General features: G+C 30.7%; 1 protein-coding gene across 1 annotated transcript in view; it reads left to right on the forward strand.

The window, feature by feature from the left end:
* Nucleotides 1-399: 399 nt before the first annotated feature.
* Nucleotides 400-19,684, forward strand: part of LOC128984803 (protein O-mannosyl-transferase TMTC1-like) — a 73,269-nt gene continuing 53,984 nt past the window's right edge. Inside the window, exon 1 of the mRNA XM_054404170.1 lies at nucleotides 400-620. Coding sequence (XP_054260145.1) covers nucleotides 400-620 — 221 coding nt within the window. The remainder of the gene's footprint in view (nucleotides 621-19,684) is intronic.

Below are 19,684 nucleotides of genomic sequence, written 5' to 3' on the forward strand. Positions count from 1 at the left end.
TGTTTTTTGTCAATCATGTAAAATAAGTGTGCATGATAATATGTATTCCAACTGATAATTTTTGTGTGATTATAAATGTGATTCTTCTTCATGTTTGACTGTTTCGTGTATATAAACACATGTCAAATCACTATACCAATAAATTTCCCAATATAAAAACATCAACGAGTATAAAAATTCTACAAACAACAACCAACCGAATAAATCAAACACGAAGATTAACCTACATTCGCTCTAACGAGGAAGAAATCACCGAGAAAGTTGGACGTCCGGAGTTACAAAGTGTGTCTGTGAGTCAAGGTTGTGGGTGGATGGGGGGTGGGGGTGGGGGGATGTTTCAGGGGGTGGCAGCGTCGCAACGCCGGTATAAGGGCAGTGCAGTCTGGCGACGCGTCAGTGATGGCCAGGTACCTCGTGGTGGCCGGAGTGGCGGCCGCGTGCTACGCCAACGCTCTCTACGGCGAGTTCGTACACGACGATGTGGTCGCCGTGGTTCGGAACCCAGACGTGCTCGGGACACAACCGCTGCTGTCCCTGCTCGGTGATGACTTCTGGGGAACACCACTCGCAGATCCGAGGAGCCACAAGAGTTACCGGCCTCTGACGACGCTCACCTTCAGGTACTGATAAGAGTTTTAGACATGAGCTTTAGGTACTAAGATTTTTAGACACTAAATTCAGGTACTGATCAGATTTTTAGACATCACCTTCAGATACTGATAAGATTTTTAGACACCTTCAGTTACTGATAAGATTTTTAAACATCACCTTCAAGTACTGATAAGATTTTTAGACACCACCTTCAGGCACTGATAAGATTTTTAACATCACCTTCAGTTACTAAGATTTGTCGATATCAACTTCAGGTACTAATAAGATTTTTAGTACCACCTTAAGGTACTGATAAGATTTTTACTTACCACCTTCAGGTACTAATACGATTTTTACTTACCACCTTCAGGTACTGATAAGATTTTTAGACGTCTTCAGGTACTGATAAGATTTCTAGACACCACCTTTAAGTACTGATAATACTTATAGTTACCACCTACAAGTACTGATAAGATTTTTGAGACACCATCTTCATGTACTAATAAGATTTGTAGTCACCATATTCCGGTACTAATAAGGTTTTAGGCATCGCGTTCAGGTACCAAAAGATTTCAAGTAGGTATTTACTATAACAGCTTTTTCGGACACTGATAAGATTGTAAAGCGTCAGCACGTGTAGTTATCAGAATAGTAATCTTCAAATCCTTTATATGGTATTATAACATGTAGATGACAGTTGACTTCAGGTACTGCTACAAAATATTAAGACATGTAGATCGTAAAAGTTGGATACATTGTAAAGTATCATTATATGTACCGATATGGTTATCATCAGGTACTGACAAGATTTTTAAACATAAGATGTAGTTGCCGCAACACTTACCTTACGGTGTTCATTATATTATCAATTAGATTAATCAGTAAATTTAGATGCCATAACAATTGTCTTCAAAAGGCTGGTCAGATCATAAGTATCAGCACATATAGATGTCACAAGAGTAACTTTTAGGTACCGATAAGATTATAAATTATAAGAACATGTAGATGTCACGACAGTCCTTTATGTACTAATAAGATTAGAAAGTTTTAAGCCATGTGGATATAATAGTAGTTACCTTCATGTACTAATAAGATTACCAGTCTATGTAGATATCATAACACTTACTAAGTCCTAGGTACTGATAAGATTATATGGTATCAAAACACGTCAATTATCAGTTATCAGTTACTGACACTATTAAGGATTATCAGGATAGATATAACAGTTACTAAGTACTGGATACTGATAAGATTATATAATAACAGGCCATTTGGATCATAACAGTTACAAGCTAGGTACTGATAAGATTAAAGATTGTCAGGACAAGTAAATACCAAAACAGTTACCTTCATGTACTAAAAGCTTTTAGGTACAAGGAAATGCTTTAAGGGATACCTTATGAGTCATGTCCAAAGATTGGTGAGATTATGAAGTATCAGCAGATAACATAACAGTTACCTTTATTGTGTTTGAATTTGTGTCATGAGTTAGTTTAGTAATATACTAAATATGTCAACAACAAAACACACAATGTTTTGAAGAAGGTGAAACACTGCTCACCTACTATAAACACTATGTAAATATAAATACAAAGGCACTAGTAAGCCTTTAACTACTCTAGCTGTTAAAGTTGTTTAATAGTTCAGAAGAAGTCGTAAATTAACAATTACATAACAACTATTTTAATTGTAAAAACTAATAATTCACAAACACAACACATATTCATTCATGATTAAACCAACACAGTATTTATAGTCAATGGTGGTAGTAGTAGTACATAGATAACCTCACACATTGCCATGTGTTGTTGAAACATAACCTCAAATTTACTTTGCACTTAACCTACAAGACACTCAATGTGTAATGCACGTTTAAAAACTGTTTTTCCTTGTCAAACCAATTATATAAATGCGATTCTTTTGTGTTGTTTACATCGAGTTAGAGGGAAAGTTTACATTCTACTTTATGTTTCTCACGTTATCTAAAGTAAATAAAACAACCCTCTTTTATCTTCCCAAACCCGTAAATCTTTTATGCATACATTCCTTTACTTTCTCTCAGAGCCAATATTATTTTATGAGGTATAATTTATGTATCCAGATGAATGCAATTCGTGTGAAAGTTAAACAAATAGATTATTTCACAGACCAAAATTATTTATGTATTTATTTTGAATACCATTCAACAGTTCATGGAAGTAAATTTAAAATATTTAATTTATTCACAGCACAATTTGTTTATAGTTAACAATTTACCTGTTATAGGTACAGGTGTATCTGGTTTAGTTACCATTTTCTCTGTGAAAATAGCACATTTTGAATTAAAATGGTTAAGGGAATCCACGAAGTCACTATTGAATACAGAAGTGACTACAACACTTTTTCGTGGTGTCCTTGTTGTGTTCGTGTTTTCATTGAACTTTTAACTTTTATTATTCAAACTTTAAGGATTTTTTAGGGGGAACATTTTCCATTACGTAATTCGTTAAACAAAAGTTGTATAACGATTTGGGATTCGGGATCTGACCCAAAAAATTACAAAGAACATTAGATGATTACTACAAAAACTGGTGGAAAATAACAGGAAATATCGAATATTTTTAACAAACAAATTTGAAAAAGCAAACATAAAACGGTGGATAAACAAAAATGAAGATTTCATTTTAATCAACGCATGATCTCAACCACGTGGTCACTGACTCGATATTTTACTAGGGTGAATTCAACGTTTAATGCACTAAGTTATTATATTACTCATGGTTAAGTGTTGCCAACGTGGGAATATATCGTCCATGTGCGAGATGACAAATTGTATAAGATAGGTGTCGTGTAACGATAGTCTAGGTCGATAAATTCACCAGGTAATTACGTACCACAAGGTATTTCTCAACGGTTATGGGTGTTTAACTAACCACTTAAGCATACAACATGTTCAACACTTCATGCTCAACTCATAGATAAATCTTATAGTTTTCAAGGCGTGTGTTATTCACTGAATATACAATTTTTAGTTTCAAAACCTCAAAAGGAAAAGATGCACTCTTTCAATTAGAGAAGGCTGCCAATGTTACACTTTGGCCAATCACTATTTATACATAGAAAAAATAAAATGTTGATTTCCAAAATATTAAAACCTCCGAACCATACGTTTGTTTAAAGGGAATTGAATCAAAAATTGAATGACATTATGAATTCCATGGTGATGGTTTTCGGCGTCAACCGCGTCGTTAATCAATGACAACGGCCGCGAAAGCCTACGCATGAAGACATTATGAATTATTAAGTGGGCTAGAAAATTATACACATAATCTGTACGTAAAAAGAGATTATGTAAAAAAATTATATCTTCAGTCAAACGGTAATAAAGTGTTGAATGGAACGATATTTAAAGCTTTGGCAATAGTAGCATGTTCTTTCTTTTGAATTCTTTGCTCTAAAAATTGCATCGTGTCGTCCAGAACGTTTCTGACAAGATGATTCTATCATTTTTTTGCCAATTAACTTTCTGGATTCTGGAATTATTATTTTACAACCTTTTGTAACATTTTAAACATTTTTAATCCGTTTTTCATATTTGGCTAAAATTTAGTATGCTGATATGTGTTAATTTTCCTCTGTGGTAGTGGGATGGGTTGAAAACATTTTCTTTACTTTTGGTAATAACAAAATTAGAAGTAATAGTATACAATGAAATAATACTGAGATAAAATAATGTTTAAGCTTTTAAAACAAGAAAAAACAATCAGGAAACAAAACATCCCTGGTAAACATGGGCAAAAAATTCCTAACATTGTCTTCATCTGATCCACAAGTACAAATCTGCAATATATCACAATATATGTTTCAATCTGTAATTTCCCTGTCATGTTGGTGGAGGGGGGGGGGTATGTTTGCAGAGCATGCGGGCAGTTACCTAATTATACTTGCATTACCAATATATCATCGTGTTCGGCCGATTAGAACTGCAATACAGGTTCAATCCAATATCAAGGATAATTAAAGTGTTGCTTAACTAGTTCGCCGAAGCTACAACCTATCACATTACTAGGCTATGGTAAATATAAATCTGTATAATGATGATGTGTAAATTTATCAGAGGGTTTCCAATATTTATTGAGTGTACAAATTATGTTACGATTATGTTACACGAATACCAACGCTATATTATACTTTACATTTTAATACTTTTCTTCGAAATGGTGACCGTATGAATGTAGGTGTTTTAAGCCAAATATGGATGGAGATGAGAGTAGGATGAGTGGTGCGATCTTGTAGTCTTATTAGTGACTAAGACCGACAAATTCCTTAGACACAGCTGTTAATTAATAGCCCATAATAGCAACCTACAGGTTATAGTGGAATCTGAACCACATTTTTGCCTTGTAATTAACGAATTGGTCTAATTATTAGGATAGTACTGTGGATAGTTGTAGTACTCACTAGTGCGGACGTTAATCCACACCAGGGAGTATCGCATCCACAGTGAAAATAACTAATTGAATATAGAACAAAAGAAATGAACTATTAACCTATCTACAACTTACTAATTTAAAATGAATTTAAAAACTGACTATTTACTGGGGGAACTTACACAAAAACTCCTTACACAATATTCATTACTTTTTGTGAAAACGTAAAACGAGGAAAACTGTTTGTACAAACTGCCAGCCACAAGAGAATGAGCGTGTTACAATTTAAACGTCAAAGAATGTCTTCTGGTACAAAGAAAATGTGCTCGTTTAGGGAGTTAGGTTTGGTAAACATTTTTACATTGATGCGAATATTTTGGTTATTTGAGTCTGTTCTGAGTTATTGCACACTCATTCAAAAAACGTATGTCATTTGACCTTTGGAAACTCAACTTATTATTTATGGAATAACAGTTAAGAAGTTTTGTTTGTTACAAGGGTTTTCACATCAAATTGGTGGTGTTTTTGGCCTTTGGGGACCTCAAAACGAAAAATTATTTCCAGGATCCAGGTCTTACCATGAGACATACAGTAATAGCGTATTCCCTATACAAGAAATTCGCTAAAAACACAAAACAGAGCAGAGAACAATTGTGAGGACTTCACAATTTGTCTCATGTCTAGAATTTACGTTTAGTTTGAGCAAACAGCTTCTTACATTCACTTCTTTTTTCTTATTCTAGACCTGCAGTTAATTTTGTATAAATAAACTGGAATACTCTACATATTATTGTCAATTTGTCAAAAAATAGGGTTATCCCACTTTTGGTAATTTGCGTCAACTTAGTTTATAGCATGAAGTTTATTTATTTTATTTTATTTATTTTGCGTCAGTTAAGTTTAAAAAAAAACGTATCACAGTATATACATAGTATATATAGTAAACATCCATAGTATACATACATATACAATATGTAGCTTTTAAATTATTAATTCTATTAATATTCTGTCATTTAAAAAATCTTATTGACTTTTACTTTAAAAGTATGAAAAGGACAACAAAGGTAACAGATTAACAATTCGCTGCTACTAAATAACACAATTCATAAACGAAAGATGAAGTGTAATCTAGAATGACGTTACGTCAGATTGCAGAACAGTCCATAACAAAACACGTCGGCTCTAGCGAGATTCATATTAGTCATTCCGTTTGAAATGGGATTTAACGTGAGTTTTGATCACCACTTACAAAAGCTGTTTGTTTCCAAATGTAATGTTTTAATTAAAACATAACAGTTTTTGAGCTCAATTATTCTTTAACGTCTATTAACTCACATGTAGACACAAGTGAAAACAATTATACTTTTGAAAATGTATTAGTTTTTGCAATGTAACGTTGTATATAATACAATCAACACTTTGTAGCATACCATTAATAGTTTTTTACATTATTTGAAACTAGTTAAATTAGAGTCTTTACATTTGTGATTCTAGCAATGGTATCACCATGAAACGTGTATTTATTTAAGGAAATATTTAAAAATCAATAACTGTTGGTAAAGTAATCTTATTTTTATACCAAACATGATTTCAAACACTGTTGTAAAGTGCCAAAAAAGCTACAATATTTTAATAAAATTGATACAATAAGATAATATACGAATACAATTCTAGGCTATGATCAAAAAATATTTCTAAACTTATAAAACGCACAGCCACAAAACGATAAGTTATTTTTAGGGAAGTTTGTTTGAAGTTAATTAAAATATAGCTTATTTAATTATTTAGGTACTCGGGTAATTTTGATGTTCACTTATAATTAGAAGGTTGTGGGTCCGATCCTTAAAGATGTCATTAACTTTTGACGGCTTGAAAGTGAAACCAGCTGTCCCTGATCATTGGTCTTTCAATGAGTCGTCCTGGACAAAATTCAACAACAATTAGTCCTTATCAAAGCTACCCAGGACATCTCAACCCATTCTAAAGTTTAAATACGAATATATGTAAGTTAATGACTTGATATAGAGAATCCAACAACAAAACGAAAAATTATCTACATACCGATAATTAGTCTAATTAATCACACCAAACTAAATAAAAAATGCTGGTTAACAATTAAGTTCTAACACATCCACATGAAGTCCATAAAGAAAAGGATGGGGTTACCTAGTTTTTTAATTATCCTGAAATAAATCATTAAATATGTTTTAAAAATTCAAAAGCCGGATTCGATGAAACTATATTTCAAAGAACATACCTCTAGCGATAAAAAGTAAGCGAATGTGAGAAAGATGGAGAGAGAAACAGCTGCAAAAACACGTCACTTCTCATAGGTTATACAAGGCAGGCAAACTCGGCGAAGGATGTTCAATACTTGGCGGGCAGAATTTGTAATGTAGCCTTAAAATGACGGAATCGTTGATCATTCAGAATATATTATAGCGTTGACGGAATATTTAGTGAGTTCGCGGCTTAAATAGCTATTGACCTGCATCTGGCAATTTGTAGGGTGGGGTTAAAAGCATACTTTGTTGCAATATAAAATCGTAATATTAGTAAATGTTTCAAGAAATTCTTTGAGGATCAGACTTGTGATTCATGTTATAACGCACAATTCGTAAACATTGTTTACAATAATAAAAATGTTAAATAAATTTTAAGTTAACCTTCGCCAAAAATGAACTTTGCACAAATTCCCATACAGAATCTTTCAAAATATCACATATTTGTTTCCAAATTGATATATTATAGAGCTGGACCTTTATTTAAACGTTTAACTAGTGGTTTAAACATTCGTTGTCCATCCTAGGAGTCGTTTAAATAAAGAACCTCGTATATTTTATATTTTGAAACAGAGATCTTCAATAAAACACTTAATTAGACAGAATATAGAGATTATAAGCTACTGTCCATGGCTTAATGGATCAGAAATAATTACCAAAGACGAAGATACAAGAGTTGACAATGCTTATGCAAGCTCGATTAGTTCAACTCAAGAAAGGGGAGTAAACAAGAAATATGTAAAATATGAAAAATAATAGTCCTGCAACCCGTTGGTAATCCTTATAAATTTGTAATGCTATTTAATATACTAGAATCAACTGGTGCAGTTGAAACAGCTGAAAAAATTCTTTTATTCCTTTTAAATATGAATACTCATAACATGGGAAACTCCAGAGCTACTGGGGTAGAACCCGAAAGGATTTTTGAGATAAGAATGTGTCTATATGTTAATCGGGAATGTGAGGTAACACCACACCAAATTTCAGCCCAATCCGACTAGTTTTTTTCGCGTTTACTTGTCACAAACATCCATCCATCCATCCATCCATCTACCATATCTATCCATCCAAACTTTCTCATTTATAATATTAGTAGGATTCCACTCCCTACAAGTCCAAAACCTCCAAAACAGTCAGCAACAAACAGCTTTTGTAAGTGGTGATCAAAACTCACGTTAAATCCCATTTCAAACGGAATGACTAATATGAATCTCGCTAGAGCCAACGTGTTTTGTTATGGACTGTTCTCCAATCTGGCGCAACGTCATTCTAGATTACACTTCATCTTTCGTTTATGAATTTTGTTAGTAGCAGCGAATTGTTAATCTGTTACTTTTGTTGTCCTTTTTCATGCTTTTAAAGTATAAATCCAGAAGATTCTTTTTATGACAAAATATAATAAGATTAGTAATTTAAAAGTTTACCAGTTCTGTCTTAACGTATCAGTTGTGATAAGTTTTTTTTTATATTTTCCATAAACTAAGTTAACGTTAATACCCATCTTGTTAGCCCTACTTTTTAACAAGTTGGAAATAATATGGAGAGTATTTCAGTTGATTTATCAAACATTAACTGTAGGTCTAGAATAAGATATAATAAAAGAATTTAAGAAGCACTATGCTAAAACTATAAATTCGAAACATGACACAAATTGTGGTGTCATGTTTAAGTCCTTAATTGTGCTATGCTCTGTTTAGTGTGTTTTTGTTAGTTTTATGAGTTTTTTTCTGTTTGAGTACACAACAATAACGTGTTGTTAATGAGTTTTACCTAACCCGCCATGTTAAACTTCCCTATCCCAAGCGTGATGTATACAACTTCTTTACTTCTCGAGTGATGTAAAGTTGAAAAAACTCACTCGGTGAGGTAATGAAACCCATTTAAATAACATTGAGTGCTTAACTTAAAAAATATACCTCTATGGAGCCAACGACGTTCAACGCTAGAAATCAGCTGTACTTGAATTTGATTGTTATGTTTTGAAGAATTTTCCTAACCTAGCTTTTGTTTGTAAATGAACGTTACTGTTAGGAGATGAGTGAAATGGATAATGAAAAATATGGTTCGTAACCTCCTGTATATTGACGGGTCAGGTAAAATCTTGTACGTTACACGTTACGCAAGAGCGTGTTTACATCACTTAGGTAACAGAACACTTCAATAACTCAGAACAGATTCAAATAACCAAAATATTCGCATCAATGTAAAAATGTTTACCAAACGTAACTCCCTAAACGAGCACATTCGCTTTCTACCAAAAGTCATTCTTTGACGTTTAAATTGTAACACGCTCATTCTCTTGTGGCTGGCAGTTTGTAGAAACAAATTTCCTCGTTGTATATTTTCACAAAAAGTAATGAATATTTCTAAGGAGTTTTTGTGCAAGTTCCCCAGTGAATAAACACTTTTTCCTACCTTAGAGATTCAACTTGTTCGTTTCTAGATATGTGGAGCTGATAGTGGATTCCGAGCCACTGGGTTATTTAATCGTCACACACATGGTGATGAGCACATGTAAAGCTAGCGATCATGATTGTAAAATATTTTATACCTCGTACATATGTTTACTATGTCATTGATGCTTTAAATAAATGTGTAAACGAATGTTTTTGAAAACGTTTCACATCTAGTATATCCGTACACCTAAATGACAACAGTGGATTCAGTACAATGACAATTCTGCATGGTGCACGAAGAGTATTAGGTTTTATACATCGATGGGTGCACTTCGCTCTCATACGGGAACCACAGTACCTTCTTAAGAAACTCTCCTTGAGGAATTTTTTTAGCGTAGACCCACTATGGAGTCCACTGGTTCATTTTTTTGAAATTTGACGCTTTTATTTAGGGAGGAGAAGTTCGTCGCAATTTGATCCAAAATTTAAACGACCTGTCCTTTGTTTGGAAAAAATGTTCTCTATGTTCTATAGAAAGAAATTAGCAGAGAATTTCCATATTATTTAAATTGATTGCGTATTAGCAGATTGTGGTTAGATTAATTCATGTGATAAGTTTCTTATTGAATTTGTTTATTAATTAATTTGTTCTTAACTAGTTAAGACGAGATTACCGAAACTCTGAAAATAGTAACATAAAAACGCTGGACTGATGAAAACGTCTTCATTTCTATTAAAAATTATTTGTATTCATCGAGGCTACGAAAACTACTTTATTTATTGTACAAAACGAAAACTAAGTTCATTTACATAGCATAAAAGAGGAAAACATATAATATTATTCTGTTGAGAACCGTGATCACTTTACAACAACGGGAACATCCTACAATCCCATCAGTAAGCCATGCAGTACAGAGGCTAAGCCCGTACAACATACATACTCGTTTACATTCACACTGTTCCAGCTGTAATTATAGAATTGAAAAATTCACAATTTAAATTTTAATTCATGTAAGTTTTATCTTTATAGGCTCATACTCACTATTTTTTACATTGACTCAAGATTAAGAGTTTAAGTTTATATGAGAACGAAAAGGCTTTTTCTGAATTATTGAATTTCAGGAAAGCATTCAATAAAAAATGATTTCATATAGTTTATTTTCATATTTTGTTTCAATCTGGTGTTTTCTTCATAAACAAACAGCTGTTCTATGTATTTGACTAACTATACGATTTTCTATTTCAATAAAATAAAATAATTAAAATAAGTTTTATTGAATGAATTAATAGAATCCAATAAGTGGTCGGAAGAAAACTAATAATAAGATTTAAAAGTAAGGTACGAGACTGTTAAACCAGACTATTTGTTTTGTTGGAACAAAGAGGACAAATTTGTCTGGAGTTAAAATTGGGTTCATTCGATTTCTTTCGACAGTATTTTATTGTACATTAAACCTAAATACCTTCTAACATTGTATATATACACAAAACAAAAATACACAATTTAAACTAGTTGCTTACTACACCGTCTGGGAATGAAGTTGACATAAAAAAATTGTAAACATGAATTGTTTGAATCAATTTGTAACAGCATTGACTTTTAAATATACAAGAATGAGGTGTGGCTATTTCCCTAATAATAATAAAACATATTTTTATCATTATTTTAATTGTTTCTTATTAAGATCTCAATTATTTCGAAGGCGACTCCGTACATAAAAAAAATCCCCTAACTAAAAGCTTGTAAGGTTTTTTAACTAAAATAAATTTAAAAAAATCTACTGTAAATGTGATTTGAAATTGAAAACTCGTCGTGTTAATAAATGACAAACAATGTTAATAAATTGTCACATCAAATCATCATAACAAGCCTTACTAATGACAATCAAAGTTAACAGGATAATTCTGGTTCAAACAGAATCATTAATACCTCTACAGCTGATTTAATCTTCAAAGGTTTTAACTACACTGACACTTTGTCAGATACATTACGTTTAAATAAGCTATTGTCAATTTAGTAATTGTCATACTTTGTGAGAAATTTAATCCTGATTGTATTATAATCTATTGTCTATATTTCTATGATCTATATTTATTGGTTGAATTCAATTCACAGATTTAAACACTAATTTAGGATTTAACTTTGGAGCTTAATTTGTACATAAATGAGCAAACATTTAATTAAAAGTATTTAAGATACAATTGGTAGTGTGCTGCTAGAAAATTGAAAATATTGGAATAGTTAACAATGTTTTCAAATGCTTGTTAACTGCGTAATGTTTACAAGAAGTCAATTTGTTACATTGGAAGGATGGTTCATGATTCTTCATGAGTTATTCTTCAAATACAGTTACTTGGCGATACAATTTTAGTCACATAAAAATAATGATGCCCTGAAAACCCCTTAGGTTTAGATTTAATGTCCTTTACCCAATATCAATAACTTTTTGGACGTATTTAAGTTAAAGTTTTTCTCTTAACATAAGATTTTCTAAAAATCATCATATGCTAACAACTTTGAACGGATAAATTATGTTAACTATTCATAAGCTAAAATAATTTAATTTTTAAATTTTATCAAACTATTGCAATCTGCACCGTATATAGAAAACACTGTGCAATTTTCCTCTAAGCTAATAACTTTTTTTGAATATACAATAAAACAATTTATGTCTATATGACTAAACGTTCATCATGGTATAACTAAGCACAAAGTTCAATATGTGATCCGAGTTTTTAAAACTGCCAATCTGAGTGTACAATAAACTTTTCCTATCGCGTGAAACGAAAGTTACGGTATTTTAACTGGAGATTTAAACTTTTTTCTAACTGCGAGAAACCTAGTTTTTAGTTTGAGTTAAAATAATTTGGGAATAATGTGATCTTTATATATTTTCTGTATTTGTAACAGATAAATTTAGTATAGAATAAATTGCACTAAAACGTAATGGTGGTCCATTAAATCGAAAAATTTAAATTTTCTAAAATTGTTTTTGTAGACTGATAATTACGTACTGTTAAAAGTAGGTTTATTAAGTTATTAGTTTAAGAATGGATTAAATTCATCATAGAAAATATTTGTGCATAAAATAATAATGCTACAGGGTGAATTATAACCCTAAGGCTTTTCTGATAGTGAAAAAATCAGTGTTCATTAAAATTTTCATATAAATTTGATTAATCTAAAATATAGAATTTTTCATTCATTAGGTTATAAACATTGAGTTTAATTAAGTCATAAATGGAGAAATAGAAAATATTTTTCATAAAACCAATAGCTTTATAAGTTAAGAGATAAATTACTAACAAATAAAATAAAAACAATAAATATCTATTTCAGTTATGTTAGTCACCACAGAACTTTAATTAGCTTTTAAAAAAGGGGAATAACCCATAGAGAACCGAAGTATTCGTAAATTTAGATTTCTTCTTGAAGTAGTTTGAAGTTCCGTTCAGATGTAAAAGTACTTGGATTTTGTAAATAACTTTAAGTTTTAATTACTTATTAACAAGTATTTTTAACTTAGAAGTTGTTTTGAAGATAACTAATAAGAAAACGTGTTCAAAAAAGGAGAAAACGGAATTTGAAATTAAAGTTACATTTTTTTTCCAGAGTGATATTTTTTAAGCACATCCAATCAGATGAGTAACACAAAATGTCACTCTTCGGTTTGATTTACACAAATACTCGTCTCACAATCTTCTTTGCAATCGAGTTTAAAATGTCGGCTTTGATTACTTTTGAACAGTTTTCAACAATCTCGTTTAAAGTTTACTTTCATTACTTATTCACACTTTGTAAAACGTTTCCTTTACTTATTTCCACTTCAATTTCAAATATAAAATGATGAATGTTCGATCGTGAACTAAACGATTTTTCAAGACGGCGTAGACTTGGTTGCATATTTAAGCAGAATGTTATATTGAGGGTGAGTACTTTATACAGCCAGAACGATATTTTTTTGTCCTAGGACGCTAGGCACGAGCTTGGGATGGTTTTTCACATTACTTCAGGCTAGACCAAGGGGTTGCGGCATTATCACTTAGATAAAATCTTTTGGTGACTTGGCGGGGATCGAACCCGGGACCTCAGGGACTGAAGTCCCACGCTCTAACCACTACGCCAGCTCGCTCCCCAGAACGATATATTAAAAGCCAAATTAATGGACTGCAGGTTCCAGATTGAAGCTATCGAAAAGCGACTTTTCTCAGAGTAAAATCGGTAAAATCGTTTACATTTATCAATTAGTGAAGTGAAGTTAGGAGTTACTAATCATCTCTTTTACAGAGCCACAAAATAATATACTTCTGGATAGCCTGGATAGTGCTCGTACTTTACTTTGATATATAAAATAGCGTCTTTCACAATATAGCCTTAACACGATTACCTTATAATACCAAAAGTTAATCATAAATCACATAACTTACTAACAATGTAAAGAGAATATATAAGTTAATGTATTAAACCAAAAATAGGGCATTTACTATTAATTATTAATTATTATTAAAATAGCTTAAGTTAATCTTCAAAATATGTGAACACAAAATTTCAATTTGTATATAGGAGTATCTGTATTTAATTTAACATTAATAATAATTCTTCAACGTTATTTCAGATCATATGATTAAAAATGTAAATAAAAATATAAAACCTGGGTTATTGTAGAAATGAAATGCTCAGCAAAGTTATAACTTTGAAATGCACTCTTCCAAAAGGATGTTTAGGTATACTAAGGCATATTTTCGAACGTAATCTGAAATGGAAGCTGTCGAAAGTTACAACTTTAAAAGGCACACGAGTAGAAAACATTTTAACCGTGAAAAAGATCAATCATAAAACATCACTAACAAATCAAAACAGTTTCTAACCATCAAAAGCATTCCGATGAAGATCAAAAGTAAGCAACGGTTCGTGGGAAATATCAAATGAGATCAGCTGTACAAACCACGCCGTCCTCCTTGTATGTAGTCGCTGAGACTTTGATGGTGAATCCATAATGGGAATCTTACTGACGAGAGTAATAATGTTTAATGATAACGTTTTTACAAACATTCTACTTCGTATTTATTTATGACTTTTAAGGGATGGAATTCTTCAATACATTTAACTTTTTTAATTTGAAATTAATTTTTTTCCTTGTTAGTTCTTCATCTTTTTAGTTTGTGCCAAATTACGGTAGGTATTAAAACACCTCAAGTGTAATTAAACTTGTTGAAAATTTCCAAGATAATTCAATAGCTGGGTAGGTCAGTGGTGATAGGGATCTCCTAGTAACCATAAGGTTTCCGGTTTAATCAAAAGTGTGCAGCTTTTGATGATTCGAAACTGGACCCAGCTGTTCCTGATCCCTAGGTAATGAAACAGCTGATCATAGTCAGTAACAAAGCTACACAAGGCATCTGACTCCATTCTACACCCATTTCTCACTCATATTGGGTTACAATACGTATCTAGGGGGTGTTCCTATCACAATTGATATTAATGATAAAAGCTTATGAGATTTATTCATTAAAAATTGTTTGACAAAACGATTTTTCGTTTGAATAGTCTACATTGTTTCTGGATAGTATATAAAACCACAACATTCCCTAAACTTTTTATTTAAATACAATTAGGAATGTGCGGTAAACTAAGTTCATTTTACTGAGTTAACCTTACGGTTTACATTCGCGATTAAATTTTAAATTAATAATTTGGTTATAAAATTACTGGTGTAAATAAACAAACAAATTTAACCTGTTGATTAAAACACTATCGAGTTATAGGACTTTATTTTATTAGAGTTCGTGTAAAAATACGTTAAACGCTCTATGTTCAATAGTTAAATAACTATGAATAACTTAATCCACTACAATAAAATATATACATACTTGGTGAAATGTAGCAATGGATATACTTTGGAAACTGTATCACTATTATGTCTTCCACATAGGCAAATCACTTTAAATCGTTTCTTGCAAAAAATGTACCCATATTTTTTAACAGTCGTTGGTTAATCTAATGTGAAATGAAAATAAAGCTAACAAATTTATTAAAATTCGGTTCTTGGTATCTTAATCGACTGACTTTTGGTATTCTGAACTAGCAACTTGCACAGGCACAGTGTTTCTTGTTTCAAAATATAAAAAAATGTCTTCTGTGATCTTTTACTAACACGAAGTAGTTAGCTTTCAAATTGGCTTCTAACTAAGAAGATATTTAATAAAATAATAAACTGTTGACAGTGGTATATAAAAGTTATGCTTGTTGCGTGCTTTTACAATATTTCTAACAAAACAAGATTTAACCAAACGTAAGTGGAAACAAAGCCCTCACGTTAAATCCCATTTCAAACGGAATAACTAATATGACTCACTAACTCCTACGTGATTGTTATGGACTATTTTACAATCTTGCAGTTTTTTTCACTACAGATTAATATTTTGTTTATGAACATAAAAGTAAATTTATTTAAATCCATTTAAAACCGTAACGTCAACAGTTAAAATGTTAACTCCTTTGTTATGAAGTGTTCTTTGATGTATAAGCCTTCACTGTAAATGAATTATTCTAAAGTTTGCATCCAATGTGGATTTTAATCTTACATCAAATTTGAAATAAATAAATAATTTAGTGTTTAGAGCTATTTCAGAAGAGAAATTTTCAGCCATTTTAAACTGAAAGATTAAGTTTGTTAACTATGTAATCATATATTCTAATGTGTTGAATTGTGTTTTTGTAGTAGGAAACACTAAATCAAGAAACTAGTATACCATGCTGTATAGTATGTGAAGGTTCTTTCAACTACTCTTATTTGCTCCAGTAAAGTCAATGTTGTTAGTTAATTTGTAAATCAGATGTGGAAATCGTTTGATTCACGAATCTAAAATAAATCCGGGCACCTCTAATTAATCTTTTTATGTGAATTTACTTTTCTAGCTTTAAAAAATTCAAATGCAAATTATAGAGATAACCAAACATGTGATGAACATATGTGAGGATTTAGCCAATGTCTAAAACAATGACATTTTGATTAAATGAATAATTTTGGTGACGTATTAAATCCTGATTTGATTTCTTTCAAAAAGTATAATAATGTACTAACAAAATTGAACGCTATTTAAAATGTACTAATACGATAGTAATTTTTATTGCATGAACAGATACTATTTAAATGTACGATCATTAATAGTTATAGCGTTGAAATAGATTTGTGTAGTGTTTAATAAAAATAACACATTCTATAACTTAATAAACACACTTTTATTGAACACGCAAACAGAAATCTTAACTGTACAATCGAAATACAAACAATCACATTAAAATAATAATCAGCTGATCAGCTGGTGTAACTAATCAGCTGTTCTGTGGACTCTGTAAACTGTAAAGAATTGGAGTTAAATGGTAAGAAACGACGCCATCAAGACGAGACATTTGTCGTGTTGGAGCAAAGAGGTCGAATTTGTCGGGAGTGAAATTGATTGCGAACGTTTTATGTCGATGGTGTTTATTGTTACAGAGAGATTGGAAAAGTCTACAGTTAGCGTTGCTTATGAACTAAATTGTCACACACTGTTTACAAAAGTATATGTGATAAAGATTTATTGTTTTATTTAAGTTAAGCATAAAGTTTAGATATCCAATGTCATAACGTATCATGATTTTAAAATCACGATGTTAAATGTAATGCAAACGTACAACTGTTCTTGACAATTGTAGTTTTGAAATGTTAGTGGTAATATTATGGATATATTTTTTTTAGTAAGTTTGGGATGCATAATATTTTAGTATGGATTTCCCTGTTACATATACAAAGTAACTGAAATAGTTTCATGAATGTTCAGGAAATCTATCTGAGAAAATAATTGATTAGTCTATGTGTCATCGTACAAAATAATTATAAACATGTTTGACAAGATTTGCAAACTTTGCAAGATTTGCAATTGCAAAGTGCAATTGTAACCTATAAAACCCGTTAAAATGAAATGTAAAGGATACATGAGACAGTATTGAGAATTATTTAAGTAAATATCACATTTTAAAACAGAAATCCTCACAACGATGACAAAATCTGCAATACTTTAAATATACTTAAGGAATACTGTTAAGTAAAAGGACTTAAAGTAAAATGGTTAAAAACATTAGAAAGTACGTAAATACAGTACATTCATTTTAATCAAGATAAGAAAAAAATGGGTACAAAATTAATCAAAATAGCTACATGCTATTGAAAAAGTTGATATTTGTATATTAGGCCTATGTAAAAAAACGTTGAATGTGTATTTTTTAGACCAAAATTATAAATAGGCAATTAGTGAAAAAAACATAACTAAACTTGTACGGTACTGAACATTTATAAACTCATAATTCCGCAACTTCCAGAAACCGTTAGTATTTAATTATCGAATCGTATAAAAAAGTAATTTTATTTTTGAAATGTCATTACACAATCCAATGTACGGTTTGAATATACAAAAAATGAATAATGATAATCGAAGGTTTTAAAACACTTAAAAATAAAATTTGTGACGGTATAAAACTCATTTAAACATATGTTACCTCCTACAGTACTAATTAATTGAATAACATATGATTATCATCAAATTATGCAACATCTATGAATAATGAATATTGAAGTGTAGAGCGAAATTACAACACGCTTTACAGTTGCAATCAAAGTCATCGCGTTAATTCCATTTCAAACAGAATGGCTAATATCGCTACAACAGATGCGATTGTGACTGATATTAATCACGATGCAACATTGTGTACTATTTATTGGCTTTTTGAAAACCTAACGGGGTAAAAATGTTCCATTGATACTTATTTAATAGGCAGTTTTTTTAATCGCTCTGTTGTTCGAATATAGCTAAATTATGTTTATATAAATTTAAAACTAAAGAGTGAATGTAAGTCAATGAAATAATATATTGCATCGATTAAATGTATTGAAAGGATTGAACAAATTAAACTTCAATTAGTTTAATTGAATGAGTAAAAAACTCAGGAGGAATTAAATTCGATTCGTATAATCTATTAATATTATAATTCCAATATGATAAATTTATTCCAAAATGAAATATATTACTAAAGTACGCAAACGCAATTTTTTTAATTTAATGACACCGTATATAAATCCACGTTACGGTTAGTAAATTTGAAATACCCGTTTTTTAAGAACAATAATAAAAAAATACTAGAATACACCTCAAATATTAATAAAACATGTTTTTACTCAAATAAGCTAGGTTGAATCCAAAATGCAATTGTAAATTGATTAAGTTGAATAATTTTAATGAACGAATTCACTACATTAATGAATGGAATTAATTAGATGAAATGTATTAATCGTGTTAGCTGAATTAATCCAAGTAATTCTCTAAAACATTTAAACATACATTCACTAAAATACACAGGCTTAACATTTAAAACTCGATGATTTATGTTAAAGTTAGCCTACTTAACTACTTAACTAAAGTATTAGCTCAATATTTAACAGCAGGAATGTTAATTATAAATACGAGAAGATTATGGAAATTAAATAAATTACAATTGACCTAGGTTTAATTCTACATGCAACTGTCAGTTCATTTTTTAAACTATAAAAAGAAGTTATTACCTATCTTATCCAATTTCTAGGAATTCTTGGTGAAACTTAATCAAAGCAAGAGTGTTTTCTTATAATTTTGTGATATAATCAAACTTTACCTTTGAATAAAAAACATAAAATTGTATAAACGAGGGAAAAAGTACCGAGTTTTGAAGTTGTGAAACTGGTAAAAAGTAACTTTGAATTTAGTTGATCGCGTGAAACTAAATTAAATTGAACTTTTCCTATTTTTGCAGGAGTAAGAATTGTACTCAAACTTTTAAGTTTTTTTTTTTATATGTGATCAGTAAAGTAAGAAACAAATCATTCTATAAAATATTATACGATTACTTTACTGAGTGAAATTACTTTTGCATAACTATTTTTTAATAATGATTTTAGTAGTTTAACCAAATTTTATTCTTATAGATTCTTGG

The sequence above is a fragment of the Macrosteles quadrilineatus genome, unplaced genomic scaffold, assembly GCF_028750875.1.
Source record: "Macrosteles quadrilineatus isolate MER2022 unplaced genomic scaffold, UCM_ALF_1.0 Scaffold_2__2_contigs__length_208266976, whole genome shotgun sequence".
NCBI lineage: Eukaryota > Metazoa > Arthropoda > Insecta > Hemiptera > Cicadellidae > Macrosteles > Macrosteles quadrilineatus.